The sequence below is a fragment of the Boleophthalmus pectinirostris genome, unplaced genomic scaffold, assembly GCF_026225935.1.
Source record: "Boleophthalmus pectinirostris isolate CB_2022bp ecotype Guang Dong unplaced genomic scaffold, ASM2622593v1 HiC_scaffold_19, whole genome shotgun sequence".
NCBI classification, from domain to species: Eukaryota; Metazoa; Chordata; class Actinopteri; order Gobiiformes; family Gobiidae; genus Boleophthalmus; species Boleophthalmus pectinirostris.
In genome coordinates this window covers 2,831,855-2,854,154 of record NW_026571140.1, presented here as the reverse complement: position 1 = coordinate 2,854,154, position 22,300 = coordinate 2,831,855, and the positions used below count along the sequence as shown (strand labels likewise).

At 40.2% G+C, this 22,300-nt stretch overlaps 1 protein-coding gene across 1 annotated transcript in view; it reads left to right on the top strand.

Annotated features, from left to right (window-relative positions):
• neo1a (neogenin 1a) overlaps nucleotides 1-22,300 on the top strand; it is a 417,022-nt gene that overhangs the window by 366,435 nt on the left and 28,287 nt on the right. The window contains 4 exon segments of the mRNA XM_055154744.1: nucleotides 6,465-6,575; nucleotides 8,936-9,130; nucleotides 13,252-13,347; nucleotides 22,121-22,299. Coding sequence (XP_055010719.1) covers nucleotides 6,465-6,575; nucleotides 8,936-9,130; nucleotides 13,252-13,347; nucleotides 22,121-22,299 — 581 coding nt within the window.

The window sequence follows — 22,300 nt, the reverse complement described above, 5'->3', positions numbered from 1 at the left end:
CATTCACAGACTCACTGTGCAAAGACCATGTGAGAGCCATCTTTACTTTGAACCTTCCCTGAGCCCTCACTGAAACTGGACACTCACATGTGGGGCTCAGGGAGCACATGTTATCCGCCCTAAATATGTGTAAAAATTGATTTGTACAGCGCATTTAAAACAGCAAAAGTGCTGAACAACATTTACAGTGAAATAAAACACACAATAAGCAAATCAAGCAGACTTATAATAATAAAAATAATAATAACAGCAAGGTGCTAGGGTGTCTCTACCTAACTCTGCCAAAGAGTAAAGGTGCGTTTTGAGCAAGGATTTAAAGTGCTCCAGTGACTGTGCACTTCTAATGTGCAAATTCAAAGTGTTCCACAGTCGTGGAGCGACCACAGAGAAGGCCCCATCTCCTCTGGTCCTCAGCCTGGTCCTGGGGACAGCAGGAGGTGCTGGTCTGCAGAGCACACACCTCTGGACGGGACATGGGGCTGGAGGAGTTAATAAATAAATAATAAATAAATAGTAATAAGTAGGAAGGTGCCATTAAGACTCCTAAAAACAATCATTACAATTTGAAAATGGATTCTAAAATGTACAGGGAGCCAATGCAGGGATTGAAGAACTGCTTCTTTCCAGTTAAAAGGAGCTGCTGCTGGACCCTGTAGGCGTCTGAGCTGGGCCTGGTCAATACAGCAGACAGAGAGTTACAGTAATCAAGTCTTGAGGTCACAAATGTATGAATGACCTTTTCAAAGTGCAGACGTGGAATGTACAATTTGATTTTGCTTAAAACCCTTAACTTGTAAAAACTTGATTTAAGAACAGAGCTTACTTGCTTTTCAAATGTAAAATTGTAATAAAGAATGACAAGAAATGTTTTTTCAGGGTGTTAATTGGACCTATGACACTGTCAGTTCCTCACCATATCAGAATGAACAAAAACTATGATTTCTGTCTTCTGCTTATTTAAACTGAGAAAGTTTGATTCCTGAACCTCTTTTAAGCAATTCACCAGAGCTTGTACAGAGCAGCTGGTCTGAAGAGGCAGCTAGATTTGCACATCATCAGCATAGCAGTGATATTTAATATGGGACAGTGCAGTCATTAACATATGTCAGTTCAGTGTGTAAATGTAAGGTTATTCAGATATTCTCATTATAAATCACATTTTTGTCGAGTGCAATTACATTACAATTATAATTAAAGTAATGATCAATAACATCCACATGATGCTACAAAAACTGTGTTCAATTTTAGGTTCACTTTATTGCACCTGTAGGAATAATTGTCCTCTGCCTGGACCTCTGTGGAGAAAATATCACACAGAAAGGCCCAGGCAACCTGGGGATCAAACCCCCAACCTTCTGTCAAGTGTGAGTGCCACTGTCCAAGTCTTTTGGATGAAACATTCACTCCTAAAAAAACTTGACAGAATTCCATTTCCATGTGCGATGGCTAAACAGTTGTTCAATACAGTGCTTTAAACACTCACAGATCTAATGAAATACTATATGTCTGTTACTGCTACTGAACTTCTTAGATGTGGACAGTAAACTGAAGAGTTACCAACTAAAGTGTCCTCATCTGTCAGAGTCGCACCAGAGAAAGACCATGTTCTACCAGACATCCTCACCACCATCACTTAGTATCCACTTTGAAGTTGTAATGTATTTCCTGTCTTCCTTCCAATGCAGTGAGCTCTGACAGTTTATTCTCAACACTGGGTATCTAATGCTGAGCTCCAGTGTCTGCTCTGACTCGTCTGCTCATGACAGCTCACAGATGAATTACTCTTCTCTATCCTGCTCCCTCTTATCCTTGTGCGAGCTGCTATCTCCCAAACTGTTGTCTTCGCTGCAACATTTAAAACACACATCATGTCTGTGCACTATCCCAGTTGTATACATACTACCCTGTATGTAAAGCGATCTGAACACTGTAAAATCAAAGGCACTAACCCTATCCACGCGTATACAGAAGTGTGTAGTACTCTGTTACATTTAAAGAAATTGTACTTTTCACAGCACTTTTCTAGTGGCATACATTCACTCCTAGTTGAGTAATATTCTTATTGAAGTAAGAGTACTCTTACTTGAGTAAAGGTTGTGGTTACTCTTCCCACTGTAAGTACAAGTGACAAATGCTTTATGTTCTTGCAGTGCTCCTTCAGATATGATTTTAGTTTGTCTCATGTTTGTGTCTGTCATTTGAAAATAATTTAAAGTTTTGTCTTTCAAATTACATTCACTTGAAATTATAAATTACAAATCAAATGACGGCTACTCTGTAAACGTGCATGGCGCAACTTTTCTGGTGGAGGGACTGTTAAATGCTTTTTTCCATGGAAATGTTATTTCTTGGTCTGGAATGTTTCACAGTATGACAGTAAACATTTCTATAGGCTCGATTCACGCTTATGTCACAAACCAGGAAGATGTTTGGTAGTGTTGTAGTCAAGACTAGTCACTAATCAAGACCAAGACCTGTCCGAGACCACAGGGTCCCGAAACCGAGGCAAGATCAAGACCTCTGAGGGTCGAGACCAAGGCAAGACCGAGGCCACATCAACATTTATTTGTATTTTGCTGTTATTTTGGCACAAATAATATCAGTGTTTTTGTAAATCTGTCTCTATTTTATTGCTCGTCGAGTATCGAGACTGAGACAAGACCGAGTCCAAGTGCCTTCAAGACTGAGACAAGACCGAGTCCAAGCGCCTTAAAGACAGAGACAAGACCGAGTCCAAGCGCCTTAAAGACAGAGACAAGACCGAGTCCAAGCGCCTTAAAGACAGAGACAAGACCGAGTCCAAGCGCCTTAAAGACAGAGACAAGACTGAGTCCAAGCAACTAACGTTTGGAAACATGCGATGACAACTTCCATTGTCGTTCCTGACACTGGACTCACCGACCGACTGTGATCAAACCCACTGAAGTAAATGTGATGAATGGTAAAGTGAAGACTGCAGATGTATGTGCTGTTTGGAATCATCTGGAATTTGGCGCCTCATCTCTTCTAATCACATGTACCAGTGAGCTCGGAGTTGTGCGTCAGTGGGGAAATGTTGAAAACTGAGGTATGGTTGGAATTGTTGATTAGCCAAACATAAGTGAACACTACAATGACATGGACATGAAGAAAACTGGAACATTTTTTCATTTGTCCTAGATTTTGTCAGACTTACAACTGTTGTCATCACATCTTTCCAAACATCTTCCTGATTTGTGATGTAAGCGTGAATAAAGCCTATTATCACAGAGATGAAACCAGATCAAGTTACAGGTCAGATGTGTGGAGAGGCGACCCTGCTCACAGTCAGAATGTCTGTAAATTCATAAATATAAGATAGAGCTGTTTAAAGTCATACTGTGGAACTGTCAAAGCAGATCAGTGACATGTCCGTAGAAACAAGCAGGTGACGGACTCCCAACCAAAAAGTTACACAGTGCGCCTTTGAGTTGTTCTGACCTGAGTTAATACTTTTTTACTCTTGCCTGAGTACAATTTTTCTCTAATCCAAGCAATCCTGCCCGCCTCTGCTCTTACCCAAACAGGCACAATACCCACTGGGCCAACGCGCTGGTGATTAATATTATATAGCATCCTTCAAGTGGCGCTGCTCCATGCCGTGCGCCGCATCAAAGGGACTGCGCACTTAAAAGATGATTTTCGGAGCCGTGTCTGTGCGTGTGTGTGTTCGTGCATGTGTGTGTGGATTTTTTTATAGGTTCAGTGGCGTTTAGATGAAAATGGTACAGCCCTGAGTGAGAATACTTGGATAGAGCCTCGGGGCCAAACCGCGGGGGAGGAGGAGCCCAGCGTGCGGTGTGCAAATGCGAGCGTGTAACAATGATGAAAATGTGCCCACAGAATGAAGCCAGAGATATGTCATTTGTCAGCAGGTGCTCCCCTCGCGCAGAATACTTAAGTGGGACCCAGCCGCGGAGCTGCGAAATCTGGACCAATCTCCTATCAGAAAAATGAAGTTTGGCTTTCGTTTTTGCGCTCGAGAATTCTTAAACTGGCTAAATTGAAGTGTTTTAAGATGGGCCATTATGCTAACTTGACTTTTTGGAGCATTCTGCCGGGTTATAAAGTCGTTTCCTCGTCAAAAACCTGCCTGAAGATGTTTTAGATCATCTGTGCATGTTTCCGAGGGCCTATTCGAAGCTTCCTTACGGTTTGCAGATTTAATGTGATGTGCATTTGTTTCATTAGCGGGACGCACGCTGATTGTGTTGCGATAGCGCTCTGAAGGGGGAGTGATTTGGCAGAAGGAGCAAACAGAGGGACGACACATTTTAAAGTTGTAACTTTTCTGGCAGAGGGTTCATCGAATGCCTTTCTCCAGGGAGATGTTATATTGCTTTGTCTGGAATGTTTAAAACTGTCAATAAACCTTTCTATCTTCATGGAGACCAAACCAAGCCAAATTACAGGTCAGATCTGTGGAGAGGCGACTCTGCTTACAGTCAGAATACCTGTTTTTCTTGGGATTTTGAGCAGTAAAACAACCTGTAATTGAATAAATGTAAAGGAAAGCTGCTTAATGTCATACTGTGGAACATTCCAGGCAGAGCAATGACATAGAAACAAGCAGGTGATGGACCCCCAACATTTTCAACACAATAAAAGCTAACACGGTGATCTAAATACACTACCGGTCAAAAGTTTTAGAACAGCACACTTTTTCCAGGCTTTTACTGTTTCCTTTTGACCAAAACATATTCTGAACTTTTGACTGATGAAAGTGTCTGCCTCCTCATGGCTTGTTCTTTTTACAATAGAAATCAAATATTCTTCAGAAAGTTCTTCACTAGTCTGTTGCAGAATTTTCCATAAATGTGTGGCACTTGTCGGTTGCTTCACTCTTCTGTCCAGTTCATCCCAAACCAGCTCCATGGGGTTTAAGTCTGGACACTGTGCTGCTGCTGGACACTCCATGTTTTCAAGTTTTACCATCTTGTTCTTTTTTCCCGAATTTTTTGGCAGAGCTTGGACTTGTGTTTTGTTATTTTATCTCTTTATTAACCTCTTTCTGTTCAGTTTTTGACTTTGTACCATTTCAAGCTCTTCATTGGACTTGCACGACTTGAATTGTAATAAATAACAGGAAAAATTAGGGTGTTCTAAAACTTTTGACCGGTAGTGTATGTTACGTTTTAGCAGTTAATACGTTGTAATCCCGCCTCTTTAACCATTAGTGTCATAATTGACTAAAGGAATTCTTGGTCAACTGCAGGCAGACCCAATGCGTTGATTAATCAACTTAAAAGGGCATGGTGCTGTCAAAAGCACTTCAAATTATTAGGATCTTTCTCAAAAAACTGCTCTGTACTACTAACTACTAACATCTTAATAAGAGAAGAGGAAGTTTCAAGACACTCCAGACACTCCCACCACTCCAGATGATGTTTTTAAAGTCTATGCACTTCTCTGGACTCACCTTTATCATTTCTGTGCACAAATTGCCTATTCATCTCAACTTTGCAGCAAACAGCTATTGTTTTTAACCTAATTTAAACTGCATTATCCCTCAATGTTACCCTTCCACTTGTAATTTTATGAGGTGTTTTTGTTTGTTCAGAAATCAAGACTTAAAGTGCCCATTTTATGCTTTTTTCAGATCTGTGTTTCATCACAAACAGACCTGGAGATGTGTTTTGTTTAAACTCCATACACCTTCACTACCACTACATGATGTCACAAGGTGGAGCAGAGCATTTTGAGCTTTGTAGATATAGACAAACTAATAATAAAGTGTTACTCAAACATGTGTGAATGAAACAAAACACAACTCCACATCTGTTTTTAAGGAGGTCAGAACATTATAACATGACTTAAAGCTCACAAGAGTCCATTTTGTGTTCTATAGGAGCTTTAATACTCAGTACAAGGCTTAAAATACATCTACTACTAGTTCTTCTATATTTATGCAATAAGATTAAGTCTAGGATGTCCAAAAAGTAGGTCAAAAAGCCTTAGTAAATGTCTAATATAGGGTTTTTTAAATGGCTTGTAATATTCAGGCTAACATCTCTTTTACCAAACGAATAATAGTCTTCCATCGTGTCTGATCCCTTCTTTTCAAAGCGCCCCCCACAGTGGAACATCTCAGTCTCACGGAGCTGTAGATTGGAACAAATCCCTCCAATTTTATCACTTTAAACTAGTTCATTTTTATCCGACTGACTGCCGCAAAATCGTCTCTGAAAAAGTTCGCTGAAGAATTCCTCTACTCAATCACTCCCCTGACGCTTGTAAAGATTTCCCACCGCAAAATCCATTCAGAACTATTACGCATCTCTTAGAAAACCAAATCTTTGAGAATAAGTCTTGTGTCTGGAGCAGGAGACCTCAGACGACCGCGGGGTTGTGGAGCAGCAGTGAGAGGAGATGAAGAATAGTTCAGTAGTTTTCCAGGCCTGTGTTGTGCTGTGGGCTCGTCTGACGTGGCTGTGGTTTGTTTGCAGCGTTGGAGCGTGGGACGGAGTATTCGTTCAGAGTGTCGGCCATGACGGTGAACGGGACTGGCCCCGCGACAGAGTGGACCACAGCTGAGACGTTTGACAGCGACCTGGACGGTACAAACACATGCACTCATTCACTACTTATAGAATATATATGGACATGATTACTGTCATTATAATCCACAGAGACACTAGCACATGTACTTTCTTTGTCTCATCTTAAAGGAACGCTATGTTGTGGTCTGTGGTCTTAATGATTTTTCAATTCCAACTGAACCTGTGTCACCAGAGCCTTAAGTTGTAGATAGAGGACACATACAAGTTTGTCTCATGCCAAGTATATGGACAGACCTCACGTGAAGCTCAGAACCTCCAGAATTCCCTCCCTGAGCTGCAGAGGCTGCACTAGCACTGACTCATGACTGGTGCAGGTGCTGGAGTTTAGGAAGTGACCATTCAGATCAGAGAGATATTTTAGGTTTAGGTTTCAGTATTGAACCTGGCAACTCAAATGAGAGACTCATGAGGCTCATTCTGCTTTCTGATTGGATAATCGTCTTCAGAACCAACACATCAAATGATAAAATAAACAACTTGACCATTGTGTCCAATTATGTCCAACTGTAATTAAAAACAAATAAAAACCACCATTGCAACAGTTATCAGTAAAAGCTGTATTTGATTAGATTTGATCTTTATCTCGTATTAGACCTTACAAACAGATGGGTCATCTTTATGAAATGTTAAATCAAAATCTTACATACTACCCTTTAAATAATGTACCTCTAATGTCAGACATACACCGTGTGATATTTTCAATCCTTTCACTCAGCCCAACTCAACTGTACGACCAAATCACAGGGTTTAAAAGTTCACAGCTCACGATTCATGTTCTCACAATAAACAAACTACTTCAATAGTGTAAAACCCTCACGAGAGGCGACTGGATTTCAAACAGGTTTGATATTCTTGCGAGCTACAATTGCCAATCCAGAGCTGGTTGTGTGGTATTAATTGGTTGTCATTACCCCGTGTTTACTCCACAAAGCAAGACACAAATTTAACCAAAAGTCCCAAAAACAGTTGCATGAGTGAAAAATCGTCTCAAAAAGGGTCAAAAATCGCACAGTGTATGCCCGGTTTAAGCCTATAGAATGTTTGGTTCTGATACCACAAAAATTCTCAGGAAATCTAGCTTCAAAGAGTACATAAATGTTGTATCCTTTATACTGTCTTTTAAACAAAACAAAATAATCAATTTTTTTTGTGGATGAAACAGAAAATAAAGACACCTACAATAATATATCACATTAAACCCAAATAATATGTATTAAAAAGTGATGTTAAAACAGTATTAAATATTGTGTGTCAAATGGACTTATAGTTGTTTCTCTCTTTGTTAAACTGAATAGTTGTGTAGAAAATGTTGCAAATCGTGACACGTCTGAATAGTCCCTGGCCCCCTGCTAAGTGATTGCACACCGCACTCCCAAGATTTCAAAGAGAGTTTTTGAATTGTGCCTGTGTGATAATTATGCGTCCAAGTGTTTAAGATTTAATTAATTTATACATAAACTAAATGAGTCTCATTAGGGGATGGATGTGGAAATGTAATCTTAATTAGATGTAATTGCACTCGAGTTGTACAAAAGAGATTGAATTGCGCTGATGGAGCCACTTTATGAGACTGGTAATTTATTGATTAAGTTAGTGATGTGCTGTGCCAAAGTTTCACTGGGCTGTGAAAAGTAGAACGCTAACTGCTGAGTACAACGATTCAAAGTGGCTTTATTGTATTTTCACTTTAATAGCACTGATACATTCGGTCTTGGCTCAAATCATGTGTTAAGATATAGTGAGTACATCCCATTATGATTCAAGTCGTATTCTGTCTGGAATCACTGGCTGGTTGCAGGTGGAAGGGCATCTGGTATAAAAATTTGCCAGATTAACATTCAACTGGATCACTGTATTGGCTCTGGCGAAAATGACACAAATAAAGAGTGTGTAAAAAAAATTCTAATTTCACGCAGGTTTTGAATCATTTTATCCTCATCCTTATGGTTCAGTGTTGAAATTACTTCAATCTTTCAGTGTTTGCGGTCACTTAATGGGACACTTAAAGGTGCATTATGTAACTTCTCTGATGCAGTGTCCACCCCCTGCTGATCTCCATGGAAATGTTATGACTTTGCTTGAAATGTTCCATAATATGACATAAAACTTGATTGAATTGCATGTAACAATGCAGCGCCACCTACTTTTTTGTTGTTGTTTACATTACATTTTTTGCCATATTGTAGATGGAACATTTCAGGCAAAGCTATATCTCCATGGAGACCAGCAGATGATGGACCTTCCACCAGAAAAATGCACCTATTGCAGCTTTAATACTGACGTTATGAAGTTTTAAAATGTGAACTGGAAATGCTAAGTTAGTTACTAAACATGGTGTGTCCTGTGTGGCTCCACAGAGTCTCGAGTGCCGGACATGCCCAGCTCTCTGCACGTGCGCCCCCTGGTGAACAGCATCGTTGTGAGCTGGACGCCGCCGGAGAACCAGGACATAGTGGTGCGCGGGTACACCATCGGCTACGGCATCGGCAGCCCCCACGCCCAGACCATCAAAGTGGACTACAAGCAGCGCTACTACACCATCGAGAACCTGGGTACGAGCCGCTGGGGGACTGTCAGGGCACAGAGGGGTTCACTTTATGAATCTTATTTCCTATAAACATGTAGCCTCAGAAGAATGGTTTGTAGTGTTTAGTGGGTTCATTTAGTTTCATTGGTTCTCTCATATTATTTTGTGGTGAAAGGGCAGGTCATTAGTTCTAAAGCTTCCAATAACCAAAGTCCAAAATGCGAAAACTGAGCTGGAAATACAGGGTGTCCCAAAAATTTTGACATCATTTTAAAAGCAATTATCTTGAAAACTACTATGTCTAGCTCAATGATGATGTTGATGTTGGTCTACCAGATCCTTTAGCCATGCATAATCATCCTTCCTCTTTACATTTTTGGTACCAAGTTCAAATTTGTTTGCCAGTTGATGAAGTTTTTCCAAATTTTGCATTGAAAGCACGCTGCACAGTCTTGGGTGAGAGTGTGCAAGCAGATTCTAAGACGCAGTGAACGGCTGAACCTGAAAACACAACAAAAATAAAACATTAAATATAAAATCTTGATCTGTTTCTATACATTTTGTGAAAATTTGTGGTTATTTTAATAAGAACTGCCAAAATTATAAGCCTTTGAAATGATATCACATTATTTGGGACATCTTGTATATCAGTTTTGTTTTGTATAACCTGCCTTAACAACATGAGAGACCTAGATCTAACTTTCTGAATGTCTCTCTTCACTCTTCATCCTCATTCATACACTATACAGCTCTGTTTAATAAAAAATAAGAAATTCAAATAGCCAAAATTATGACAAAAGAGTAAACAAAAGCTAACAAAGTCTAAAATGGAAATCACACTTTGTTTACATCTTTCTACTGGTATAATATTAAACCAATGGAGACTTCACTCTAATCTATACTGACAATATATACAGTGTGTTCAATGTATTCACTATTAACAGTGTTGGGAAGGTGACTTTTAAAATGTATTCCCCTACAGATTACAGATTACATACCCCAAAATGTAGTTTGTAACAGAATCCATTAAATTACTTATGGTGAGTAACGTAATCTGAATACTCTGGATTACTTGATATTGTCATGCTTTTTAAAACTACATGAATGTACCAACCACATCCTGAAAATTCTTAAGTTTTCTTCAATTTGTCTGTTGAGCCCAAGTCTCCATGAACAGGCATGTGTTTGGTGTAGAGAAGCAAAGACGAAGATGTTTGTCTGCTAAAAGACAATCAAAAAAGCACATTTTTTCCTTAAGCATATTATTATTGATGGAGAAATGTTTTCTATATGAGATCACTGCTGCCTTAAATTATGTCCACCTACTGTTACTGTCATATTGTTTAGACCTGGTTTAGTCCTGGTTTAGCCCAAAATGTGAAAACAGGAACATACCGCCCTGTAATCCATTTATTTCAACAAAGTAACTGTAATCCAATTACCACTCATTGAAACGGTAACTGTAACCAAATACAGTTGCCCATAAATTGTACTCTGATTACTTAACGCTGGTACATGTAATCCGTTACTCCCCAACACTGACTATTATCTGTGCATTTGTTTGGTCATAAACTTTTGTTAAATCCAGTAAGAATAGACATCGTCCCTGTCCACAAATACACCAAGCTCTTCCCTCTGCATGTTTTTCCACTAACAAAATACTCATATTTGCTCTAAAATAGGTCGAAGTACATTTGTCGGCATTACCATGTTTGTTTTGGTTTGTTCGCCGATTCTCAAGAAGCTCACAAAACTCATGAGAATCCATCTTTTTGGAAAGGTTACGGTGAGTTTTCTCAACTGCCTCTGATGTTTAATTCAATCTCCAGTATTAGCCCAAACAAAAACTACAACAAATGACTTTAAGATACTTGTGTTCTCATCTCGACTCTGAGCTTACTCCCACAGTTAAGGAACCACACTGGATTTGAACTGAGATCTTAAAAACAGACTATAAACTCCAAAACACTTTAATTAAACATGATTTACATTGTTATATTCCCCCCCACGACTTTGTTTTGCTTCCTGTTTACAGTAGACACCAGCATCCTACATTTTCCACTGTAAAACTGAAAACAACAGACGACATCCCAGACCCTTCCCAGAACACACACGCTGTTTCTCGCTCCTCATGCTTATTTAAAAGGATTAGCGGGAGATCTCTCCTAATCTGATATTATCAAACAAAACACATCAGTGGGCGTCGCTCTTATCAAGTCTCATCAGCGCTTACAACTGCGCCGGCCTCCTCGCGCCATTCTCCTCCTCGTTCTGAGATAACATCATTTCTGTATTTTTATTTTTTCCGTTAGTGGGAGAATGTAGTTCAGTAATAGCTCTCTTTCCGCGCTGTGATGAGTCAGGGCTCACGAGTCGTTTGACACACACGAACACCGAGCGCCACCAATTCTATTTCACTGCTGATTTTCAGACAAATTATTACCAGTCAATATTTACATTGTTTGCAAAAAGGAAGAGGCTAAAATAATTATGAGGACCAGAGCGGAGCGCGGGAGGAAAGTGTTTGGTGAAAGATCTATAACAAGTAATTATAATCACTGAGAGAAGGAGTGGAGAGGGGGAGCGAGAGGGGGAGCGAGAGGGGGAGCGAGAGAGGAAGAGAGACAGAGACAGAGAGGGACCAGTGGTGTTGATTGTACTAATAGAATAGAATAGAATAGAATACAATAGAATGCTTTTTATTGTCACTATACACATGTACATTCCACACTATACACATACACAATGAGATTTAAAACAACTCACCCTCCAGTGCACACATGCACATGGGACACTTGACAACGCAGTACAAAAGAAGAACAGAGTAAATAAATAATACGTAAGTACTATTGCAAGACTGTAATAAATATTGCACTCAGTCAAGATATTACGCTGTATTAAGTATTGCACTCAGTTCAGATATTGCACTCAGTTAAGATACTGCATTGTATTAAATATTGCACTCAGTTAACATATTGCACTTAGTTAAGATATTGCACTGTGGCACTGTGGTAAATATTGCTCACAGTTTAGTTATTGCACTCAATTAAGACATTGCATTATATTGAATATTGCACAACAGGTGGATGGAGGGACAGGATTGTGGGGACAGTCAGTGCATGTGTGTTCAGTGGTTACTGCAGTGTAATCCGTGTTCTCTGTGCTGCTGTTGGAATATACAGGCATGTTCAGCAGGAGGTCATGGTTCAGTCGCCTGTGCAATACATGACTACTGTGATAATAGATATACACAGTGCACACACAATACAATGACAGTAAATCACATTGTAAGCAAATATATTTTATAGCCACACAAGCACATTCTGTTGAGGAAGGGAAGTGGAGGGTTCGTCTCCTGCTGGTCTCCGTGGAGATGTTATTGCTTTGTTCCACAGTATGTGATCAATCTTGTATCTAAATGTCGACCTCCATGGAGACAAGCAAGTGATGCCCCCAGGCCAAGATACGTGAAGAGAGACAAGTCCAGTCACAGTAAGACTTGTACTTGAGTGCAGGACAGATACATTTAACACCATAATGTGGGACATTCTAGCCCTTTTAATCTACATCAACTGGATTACTTTATCCACTCTCCTTTCACCAAAGGAACAGATTTTACTCACAGTATTTGTTTTTGGTCTGTGTACTCCATCAGTTGTCCAGGTACTGTCCATATTTAGTCAACTGGACAAAAAACACACTTAGTATTGGGCAGCAAACCTTGTTAACAAACAAACTGCTTTTCCAATCTGGAGCTCAAGAGCTTCCAGTAACTCTCCACCTTTTTCCAAGCAGCTCACTAAGGGATTTCTCAATTATATGTACACTTAACAGCTCAGTTAGATGAATCAAATGCCTCTCTCCACTGTGAATGTCTCATTGTGATGCCTACTCTTTGTACTAATAACTGCATAATGGTGTATGTTTTACAGGCATAACTGTACCCCAGCTAAGGCTCACCATGGCTCTTAGATTTACTCTATTTCTTGCAACAGCCAAAACTAGTAGCCCTCTGACATTTTCATTTTGTAAAGGTAGCTCACCGGAGGAGCAAGGCCGCAGACCCTGCTGTAAACACATATTGAATAGAATTTTCTTTTAGAATGTGTATATTTTGTGTTAATATATACTTGTGTGGTTTTCCAGACCCGAGCTCACATTACGTCATCACCCTGAAGGCCTTTAACAACGTGGGAGAGGGGATCCCCGTGTACGAGAGCGCCGTCACCAGGCCACAGTCAGGTATGACCATGACGACTACACACACACGGGAGCTTCTGTTATGAAATGACTCAAAATGGCGGAAAATCTCTCTCCTCTTCTTTATAGTGTCTTTCAAAACTTCAGGAATTTTGCTTTAATAGTGTGTGATGGAGGTTGGAGGTTCGAAACAGGTTTGGACCAGTGTTGTTGTGTCCTTTGGCAGGACACGTCACCCACCTTGTCTATGTATGAATGCGTGTGTGGCTGGAAGTTGTGGTGGAAGATGCAGATTGGCAATACAGCGTCCTCAGTTACAAAGAATTCAGAAATTATCCAAATTTTGTTTCTCAGTTTTCATATTTTGCCAACTTTCTAAAAATTCTGTCTTTCATTTGTCATTGTAGTGCAATCCATGTGGAATTTAGGAATTTTAATCAGCGTGTGGAAAACCTTTTATTAAAAATGAATCAGGCTTCTGCATAATAATGTTGGAACGCTTTTTGAATGAAGAAACAACAGAGAGACTGCTTGTAGATGTCCATAGATTTGTAACAGTGGTATATTCAGTATTATTTACATCCCACTTTAGCTGTGGTGTAATGAGTTAAGCTTTTGACCATGAACGAGAGTGTTGCCGGTTTGATCCCAGTCCAAGCATTTACTGTACTTACTGTTACTGTTTTATCCTGAACAGAGGTGGACAGATTAAAATTGTACTAAAGTAAGAGGAACATTACTTTAAAATAATATTAGTCAAGTGTATGTACAAAGTAGTGATCCAAGAAATTACTGAAGTAAGTCGACTACTATACAGTGTCTGTAATTGGAAGGACAAAACCACAAATATTGCGTAAAACTGGGTAGTCTAAAAAAAATAGACAGAAAAACACTTGAAGTTTTACTCACAGTGGGAAGAGGAACCACAACTTTTATTCAAGTAGGAGCACTGTTACACTGTACAATATATTACTGCTAGTATGCTCTCTGAAAACTACTGGCATGTAGCGAGGCTGGCGCCACCTAGTGCCTCCACTCAATTTCATTTCTCTCTAGACTAGATCAGGAATCAGAATACACTAGACCAGGGGTGGGCAAACTACGGCCCAGGGGCCATATACGGCCCTTTAATTTTTTTAATCTGGCCCACCATACTATAATAATAATAATAATAATTTTCTGTGTTTTAAAAGTAATTTTAATAAATAGTAAATACCGTGGGACTTGAAATACAGATATTTTGTCGTATGCTTTATTATGATTTTCAATTATGGGATATTTTAATAACATGGGAAATGTTTTCTACATATCCTATGTTATTTTCTTATCTTATGAGGTGGATTACCAAAAAACTCCATCCATCTGCTCCTGTTCCAGCCCTTCTGTCAAATTTTAGAACCCTCTGTGGCCCACGAGTCAAAAAGTTTGCCCATCCTTGCACTAGACTGTTTGTGAAAACCCCGGAAGTGCAAGTTCGGGCACCAGCCAATCAGCAATGAGTCATACGATTCCAGAGATTGAGGATTTAAAGCTGTAATAAAGAGAATTTTTGGTGAATTTCATCAAGGGGAAAGATGTTATTCCCTTCTTCCTATGGGATGGGTTGAATGATAAAAATTACCCGTGTACCGTCGAGCAAATAATATAAGGCTGCGAGGTCAGACGGTTTGTATAAAATCAAACGAACTTAAACCGGCTGATGAATCAGGCTAACTGGCATTTACATGGTCTTCAAAAAGTTGCTCATTTAAATGTAACTGTGTAAAAAGTACTACCCACCTCTGGTCTCATACCGAACACAGTAATATGACCTGCTTGTGTAGTGTTGGGAATGGCATCCATCATATATTAGAATTGTAGAAAGACGAGATAAAACCTGTCTGTAATAGGAGGAATCTTTCAGCTGAAGTAGTCCTGACCAAGACTAGCTAAAGATCTGGAGATGGGACATTGAAGAATGGGTCAAATGCAGAGGATGACTCTCCCTATGTGGACAATGAAGTGAACTTTAATGCAGTACAATATAATAATAAGGCGTATCCTTAGGACAGGGTGAATTGGCTCCCAGTGGATTTTCATGCATATTTCCTTCTTGATACATTTATGGAAACCAGTAAAAATGAAATGGTCCAATAGTGAAGCGTTAGCACAGCTCTCACATCTCCTCTCTCAGCCTCCTGTGTCTGTAATATCCATTTTCATCAAATATTAAACACACTATTTGCATCTAGAGAGCGCCGGTGTCGGACATGATTTTGTGTTCTCTTCAGATTTCGATGAGGCACAGTTTGGACAGCTGCCAAAGAAAGCACAAATGTTCAGGAAATGGGGGGCTAATATGCTTTTGTCAATGGAATTAGATGAGTAAAGCTAACTGATTATAGTCTGAAACAAATGATATGTTTTGGTGTGGCCTACTTACAGGATCTTATGGAGATGCTGCTGCTTTGTCTGGAATGTTCCACTGTTTGCATTAAACTTATCTTTCATTTATCAAAATAAACATGCATTTTTATGTGAATTTACTTGTCTCTTTAGACCTGGAGAATGGAGAAGTTTAATACTATACTGTGGCACATTCAAGTCAAAGAAAAAAAAATCCCCTTGGGGACCAGAATGTGGTGGACCCTTCTCCAGAAAAGTTAGATCATGCACCTTTAAGATCAAGTCTGGAGTCCTCAAAGTCAGGCTAAATGCCTAAAGTCCACCCACAGTGAAAGTGCAGACAGATGTGTGATCAGAATCAGGGTGAGCATGTGTGATGTCACATAGTACTTGAAAAGCAGCAGCCACTAGAGGCAGCGAAACAAGTTAATTAAGTGTTTAGTTAGTGTTTAGTACATGAAATGAAGTCTTTCTGAATCTAAAGTACAGGTTAAATTTGGATAATTCATTATGCGATTTGTGAGTTTTGATTCATATAGATTATATAGTGACTGACCTTGTCAATAGTCAATAAATTTCTACTTCTTTCAAGACAAGTTTATTTTTCATTCATGCACAAGCAACTGAAAAGTCTGGATCAAGATGAGACTCAAAAGTGTTAGCAATACAGTAAACTGACAAAAAAAAACTCAATCAAATATCATATTTGGTAAGTAAAACTTTGTTTATAGAGCACCTTTCAAAAATAAAAAAAAAAAAAATCACAAAGTGCTTTACAGAGTGCAATAAACAAGATGTACAAGAACAGAGGAATTACAGACACAATCAACCAAAAGCTTGTCTAAAGAGTCTATAGAGTCTGCCTCACAGAGGACTAGTGCAAACGCGTTCCATAATTTGGGGTCTACAGCCTGAAAGGGCCCCTCTGTGTTTTAAAGCGGTTCTTTGGGACCATCAAGAGGCCCTGACCTGAGGAGGAACCTCATTGTAACTAAAAAAAGACACAGTTGCTTCCTCTCCCTCTGCGCAGTAGAATCTGTACACTTTACTATGAATAACTGTACTGTAAGTAGCTTAGTGTGTGTCTGACGAGTGCTCCTAAAGCGCAGAGCCTCTCAGACCGGGGACTTCACCCACTTTAGGTGACACTAAGAAGACGAGCTGACTACTCCCCGGCGCGCATCCCTATGTGGTCCCCGTATCTCCCCTCTTCTACAGCCCCTACCCCCTCTATCTCTCTTACCCCCCATGTCGCCCCCCTCTCCCCCTCTTACCCCCCTCCGCCGCCTCAGCATCCCTCGTCCCGGTTTGCTATAAGGCAGGGTGTTGGATGACACCCATCTCTTCAGTGCTGGCAGGGGGTGGCAGTCGGTAGAGCACCCTGAGTCTGTGAAGTTCTTCCACACTGAAAAAAGAGATAATAAGTGTGAGTTAAAATGAGTTCAAGTTGGGATATATGAATCTTTAGATTGAATAACCTCTATACAGCGAGGTTCATTTCTGTTTGGGATGCACCGACGTGACACTGCTATCAGATATCAGTGCCGATACTGAGAAATTGGTTGGATTGGATGTCCATTGGCTTCCAAACATCGTTCAGTCGACATTCTGGTTGAACATACAAATCGATGTCCAAAGATCTGTTGACTGGTTGTAGAAGTCTCAGAATGTTTGAACTTTATTTTCTTGAAAGTTTTTCCATGGTTACCTGAGATAAATAAGAGCTATAAAACACATTTGGACCAGTTTTGTCTTATTTTATTAAGCAGTTTATTTATCAGTTGATATCGGGTATTTGTTGTTATGTAAATCCATCGAAATTGGTATCTGCATTTCTGTGCCAATAACCACATTTACATGAACCATGAATTTGATCAGATTGGGGCATTTGAATCAACAGCATACCCACAGATCAGACTGTTCAATATAAAACTTAAGAACAGTTCAATTTATTTGATATATAAAAAATTAAAAGTTAAATAAACATCTGTCAGTCCAGGGAAAAACTGCCCAGTTTCCAGTGAAGTTCATCAAGTTATCCAAACAAGCAGTCAAACTTTTTCAAATTAAGTTTCAAATTCAACCCTTTAAACTCCTCCAGATCCTCGTTTTCGGCAGCGCGCGGCTCACATCCGCACCCCGCTTGCTCGGACCCCCCGCTGCTCCCTGACAGCCCCTCCCCCCTCCTCCTCCTCCTCCCCCCGTCCGCCGCTGCCTGCCGCGTCCTCCGGGTGGCGTACTCTTCCTGCCAGTTTGTCAGGATTCAAAGAGAGCCTGACCTACATATTAGTGTAAGTTTGGGAGAGAGCGAGCACAACTTGGTGAACTCGGCGGGAGAGAGGGAGGCAGAGGGAGAGAAAGAGGGAGAGGATGGGGTTTGTAGTGCTGTGATACCTCAAAGTGAAAAGCGGGAAATCTGGATGTGAGTGGGTCTGTGAATGTCTGTCATCACTGCACTACAGACCAAATACACACACTTTTATGGTAGTTTTTAGGTTTACAGTGAGGACAGAAAGTTGTACTACACACTCTTACAGGGATCATATCTTATTAAATGTACATTATGTAGCGCATGAAAGGTAAGTTTATAACATCTTCACGGAGATGGAAAGATCACTGAAGCTCCAACACACCTACGCCAAGTTGACGTAACGCAAAAAATGAAGTTTGATTTAAAATGAGAATACGATCCTGCGTTGAGTCTGCGTTCACAGTTTAGGAGTCGTAAAGTGTCCGCCTGCATTCTTCCTGTCTGAGTTTAGAAACACTTTTTACATGCACTCCAGACCTCAGATCCTCACCACAACCTCATGGACGCTCAGAGGAAGCAGAGGAAGCAGAGCCGGTACTACAGGGACCAGTTTTAGTTCAGCGTGAGCCACACAATGGAACAGGAGGCACGTTCAGCTAAATATACAGTACGTTTAGGCAAGCTTACGTTTTTATTTTGGATACGTCTCATCATATTGTACTTTATGGGCCTTCTCTCACGTGCACAGACCAGAATTGTTGACTTACATTTTGGGTTTGTATTAAGGTTTGGCGGGGCTCAAGCTTAGACTGTATAAAAAAGTGGAAGGAAGTGGAATGAAGGAAGTGTGACATCACCAGTAGTGTTCACCTCCAGTCACGATCATATAGAGCAGGTTAACATTTTAAGACCAAAATGAGAAGGTTCACCTCAGCAGTTACAGAGAGAGGTGACAATGTTTTCAGTGTGAATTAAATTGAGGAAATGATGAAGTCAGAAGTGCTCCCATGGTCACTTTCTATTTGGAACACAGTGACTAGTGGATTAGCTTTGTTCATTTATATACAGTAATTTCCAGACTATAAGTCGCTACTTTTTTCTCACACTTTGAACCTGCAGCTTATAAACGATGTGAATATATGGATATGGAGTATTTGTTTGGCACATTGTCAGCTTATCGCCATGTGATTAAAATAAGTAATGATTCTAAATGAACATTAGTGGGATATGTCTTAAACCCATATGCGATAAATGCAGGTGAGTGCGTAAATGAGGAAAAGAAATGTCTCAAACTTCAGTAGCCGGATGTCCACTCATACCTGATCGATACACCTATCCCCATCCCGGGAGAGTCTGAAATCTGCTGAAATCATCCAAGACACTGGCATGATACAGACGGGACACAGGCTCATTCTGCAGGAGACATGCGCAGTAGAGTGCGAAGTGACTGAGGTGCAAGAGCGAGACAGACAGGTGGACGTCCTGATGCGCCAAGGAAGATGCTTGTTTGATTGTGTTTTGAACAGTTTTTTTGCGCTTCACACACACACACTCCTCTTGGAAAACACACGAAGAAATGCAGATGATGCAGCTTTTAAGTTAAAGGTGATTGATGTGGCTACTGAAGAAGTAAACAGAGCTGCTGCACGTGAGCTTGGCGTCAGTGAGTCAATGGTGAGACGTTGGCGATGGCAGCGTGATGAGCTGACTCAATGCAAAAAGACTACAAAAGCTTTAAAAGGCAATAAAAGCAGATGACTCCAACTTGGACACCTGTGGCTTATAGACAGGTGCAGCCTAAATATGTACAGGTTTTTTCTTTTTAAATTTAGTCGATGTGGCTTATATTCAGGTGCACGCAATAGTCCGGAAATTACGGTATAGAAAAACATGATACAAAACTAAACACCACTAATGTTCTGAGTTAGCAGTTAATCTCCAGTAAAATTGTAGTACCCCGTCTTTAATGTGCAATCCATTTTTCAGACAGATGAATTTGTTTAGCGTTTGTGTTGTTCTGTTGTCATGGTTACTGCCACCACTGTTGATGTTGTAGATCTTGGTATGTGAGTGTGGAGTGTTTGGACGGTCTGTGGTCTCTGGTCCTGTGTTTTTATGTTTAATTTCTCTATAAGGACAATAGAAACTAATCTAACCTAAACCTGCTTGTCTCCGTGGAGATAAACAGGTTTAATACCATAGAGGGAAACAATCCAGGCAACGTAACAAACGAAACAACATCTTTACACTGTTACATTGCTAACCTGGACCTTGAGTCATTTCTTTATCTCTAAGCTTTGTCTAAAACTTTGTTACTGTTTAGATGTGTTGTGAAGAACTTCATGATTATTTCAGTGTGTGCATTTTTTATTTACTTAGCAATGCATAAGTGGTTAGAAGTTTTCCCAACAGCCCTTGAAAAGCTGGTCCGCGGCGTGTTGTGCGTAGTTGGCTTTTTTGTTCCACTTTCCAAGGACATGGCTGAGTGCTGAGATGTTCTGACTGTATAAACACGCTCTTCTGCTGCTGCTGCTGCTGCTGCTGCTGCTGCTGTTACTGGGAATGCGTGGGCTGCCTCTTCCATTGTGAAGAGACCTACTGCTTACATTGTAGACTCACATGTATTTCTTATATGAGCACCAATGTTTTTTCTGTTTCTTAGCAACGCTGGTAGAGTCACGTTCAAGTGTGTTTCCTACGGCTGCACAATGTACTGACAAAGTCTTAACAATGATTACATATCAAGAAAGAATGAGAATCAAAGAATGATCATGAGTTCATCTATTTTCATTCAGTCTTTTGCAGTTTTGATTGAGCTGTTTTCATGGCCAACACTGGTGTACAGGGTTTATTGTCTGCCTGCCAACCAGAGGATAGCTAGTTCAAATTTTACCTGAGTGCATACTATTGTTGTGTCATTGGGCACTGCACTTGACTTTTTTACTCACTGTCATTACAGTTAAGTGATTTTATAAGTTATTATTGCATTCATTAAAAAAAGTTTACTCTTGTTTTTGGCAAGACCTAAGAGAAGCCTTTTGTTTAAATTGTAAAGGGTGTTCCAAAAAGTTAGACATTAAACAGGCCAATAATTTTGGCAATTCTTGTTGAAATAACCTCAGATCAAGTTTTTATATTTAATGTTTGTTCTGTTTTCAGGTTGAGCCGTTCATTCCCAAATAGAAGTCATTTTGCATCTTGGAATCTACTCGCACACACTCACCCAAGACTGTGCAGCTTTCAATGCAAAATCTGGCAAAACTTCACCAACTGTCAAACAAATTTGGATTTGGTACCAAAAATGTAAAGAGGAAGGCTGCTTATGCAGGGCTAAAGGATCTGGTACACCAAACTGTCACTGGAAGAATCCGTGTTTCTAAACTTGTTCTCCTTACAGACTTCTTGGGGATTCACAAGAGTTTTTCACAAACTTGCTCGACCTTCTCTTCTGATGTTGTTGATGGTCTACCAGATCCTCTAGCCCATAAGCAACCTTTCTCTTTATATTTTTGGTACGAAGTCCAAATTTTTTTGCCAGTTGGTGAAGTTTTTTGATTTTGTATTGAAAGCTGCACAGTCTTGGGTGAGTGTGTGTGAGCAGCTTCCAAGACACAAAATGACTTCTCTTTGGGAGTAAACGGCTCAACCTGAAAACCAAACAAAAATAAAACATTAAATACAAAATCTTGATCTGTTTCTATACATTCTGTGAAAATTTGTTATTTCAACAAGAAGTGCATGTATTTAATTTTGTTAAATTTGAATAATTCTAATACATTAACTATATGCTAAAGCTGGAATCAAACCAGCTACCCTCTGGTCTATGGGTGAATGCTTAGACCACTGCACCACTGCCTCTTCTGTCCTGATATTCAACATAATCACATGGTCACATTTTAAAGATTGTCACATATTGTGCAGTCCTGTTAGATACTTGTTAGTCTTAGCTCTGGTAGCGGCTTGTTTTTCTAATAGACTTTCTCTGTTTCTCTCCTCACCCTTCCTTTACCCAATCCGACCCCACCCTTTGGCACATTTACTTTACTCCTCCCTCCCTCCACATTATTCGCTCCATGTAACTCATTAATACCTCTGTCTTTCCTGGCATCCCCCCGTCTCCCCTCTGACACGTTTTAATTTGCTCATGTTTAATTTTGGACCATGCATGCCGGTGTACAGACCCCATAGACCCTGATGTTGACCTGTATGAACTGTTCCATGCTCCACACACCCCAGTGCCCGACCCCTCCCCCATGATGCCGCCCGTGGGTGTGCAGGCCACCGTCATGAGCCACGACACCATCAAAGTGAGCTGGGCCGACAACTCCCTGCCCAAGAACCAGAAGATCACGGACAATC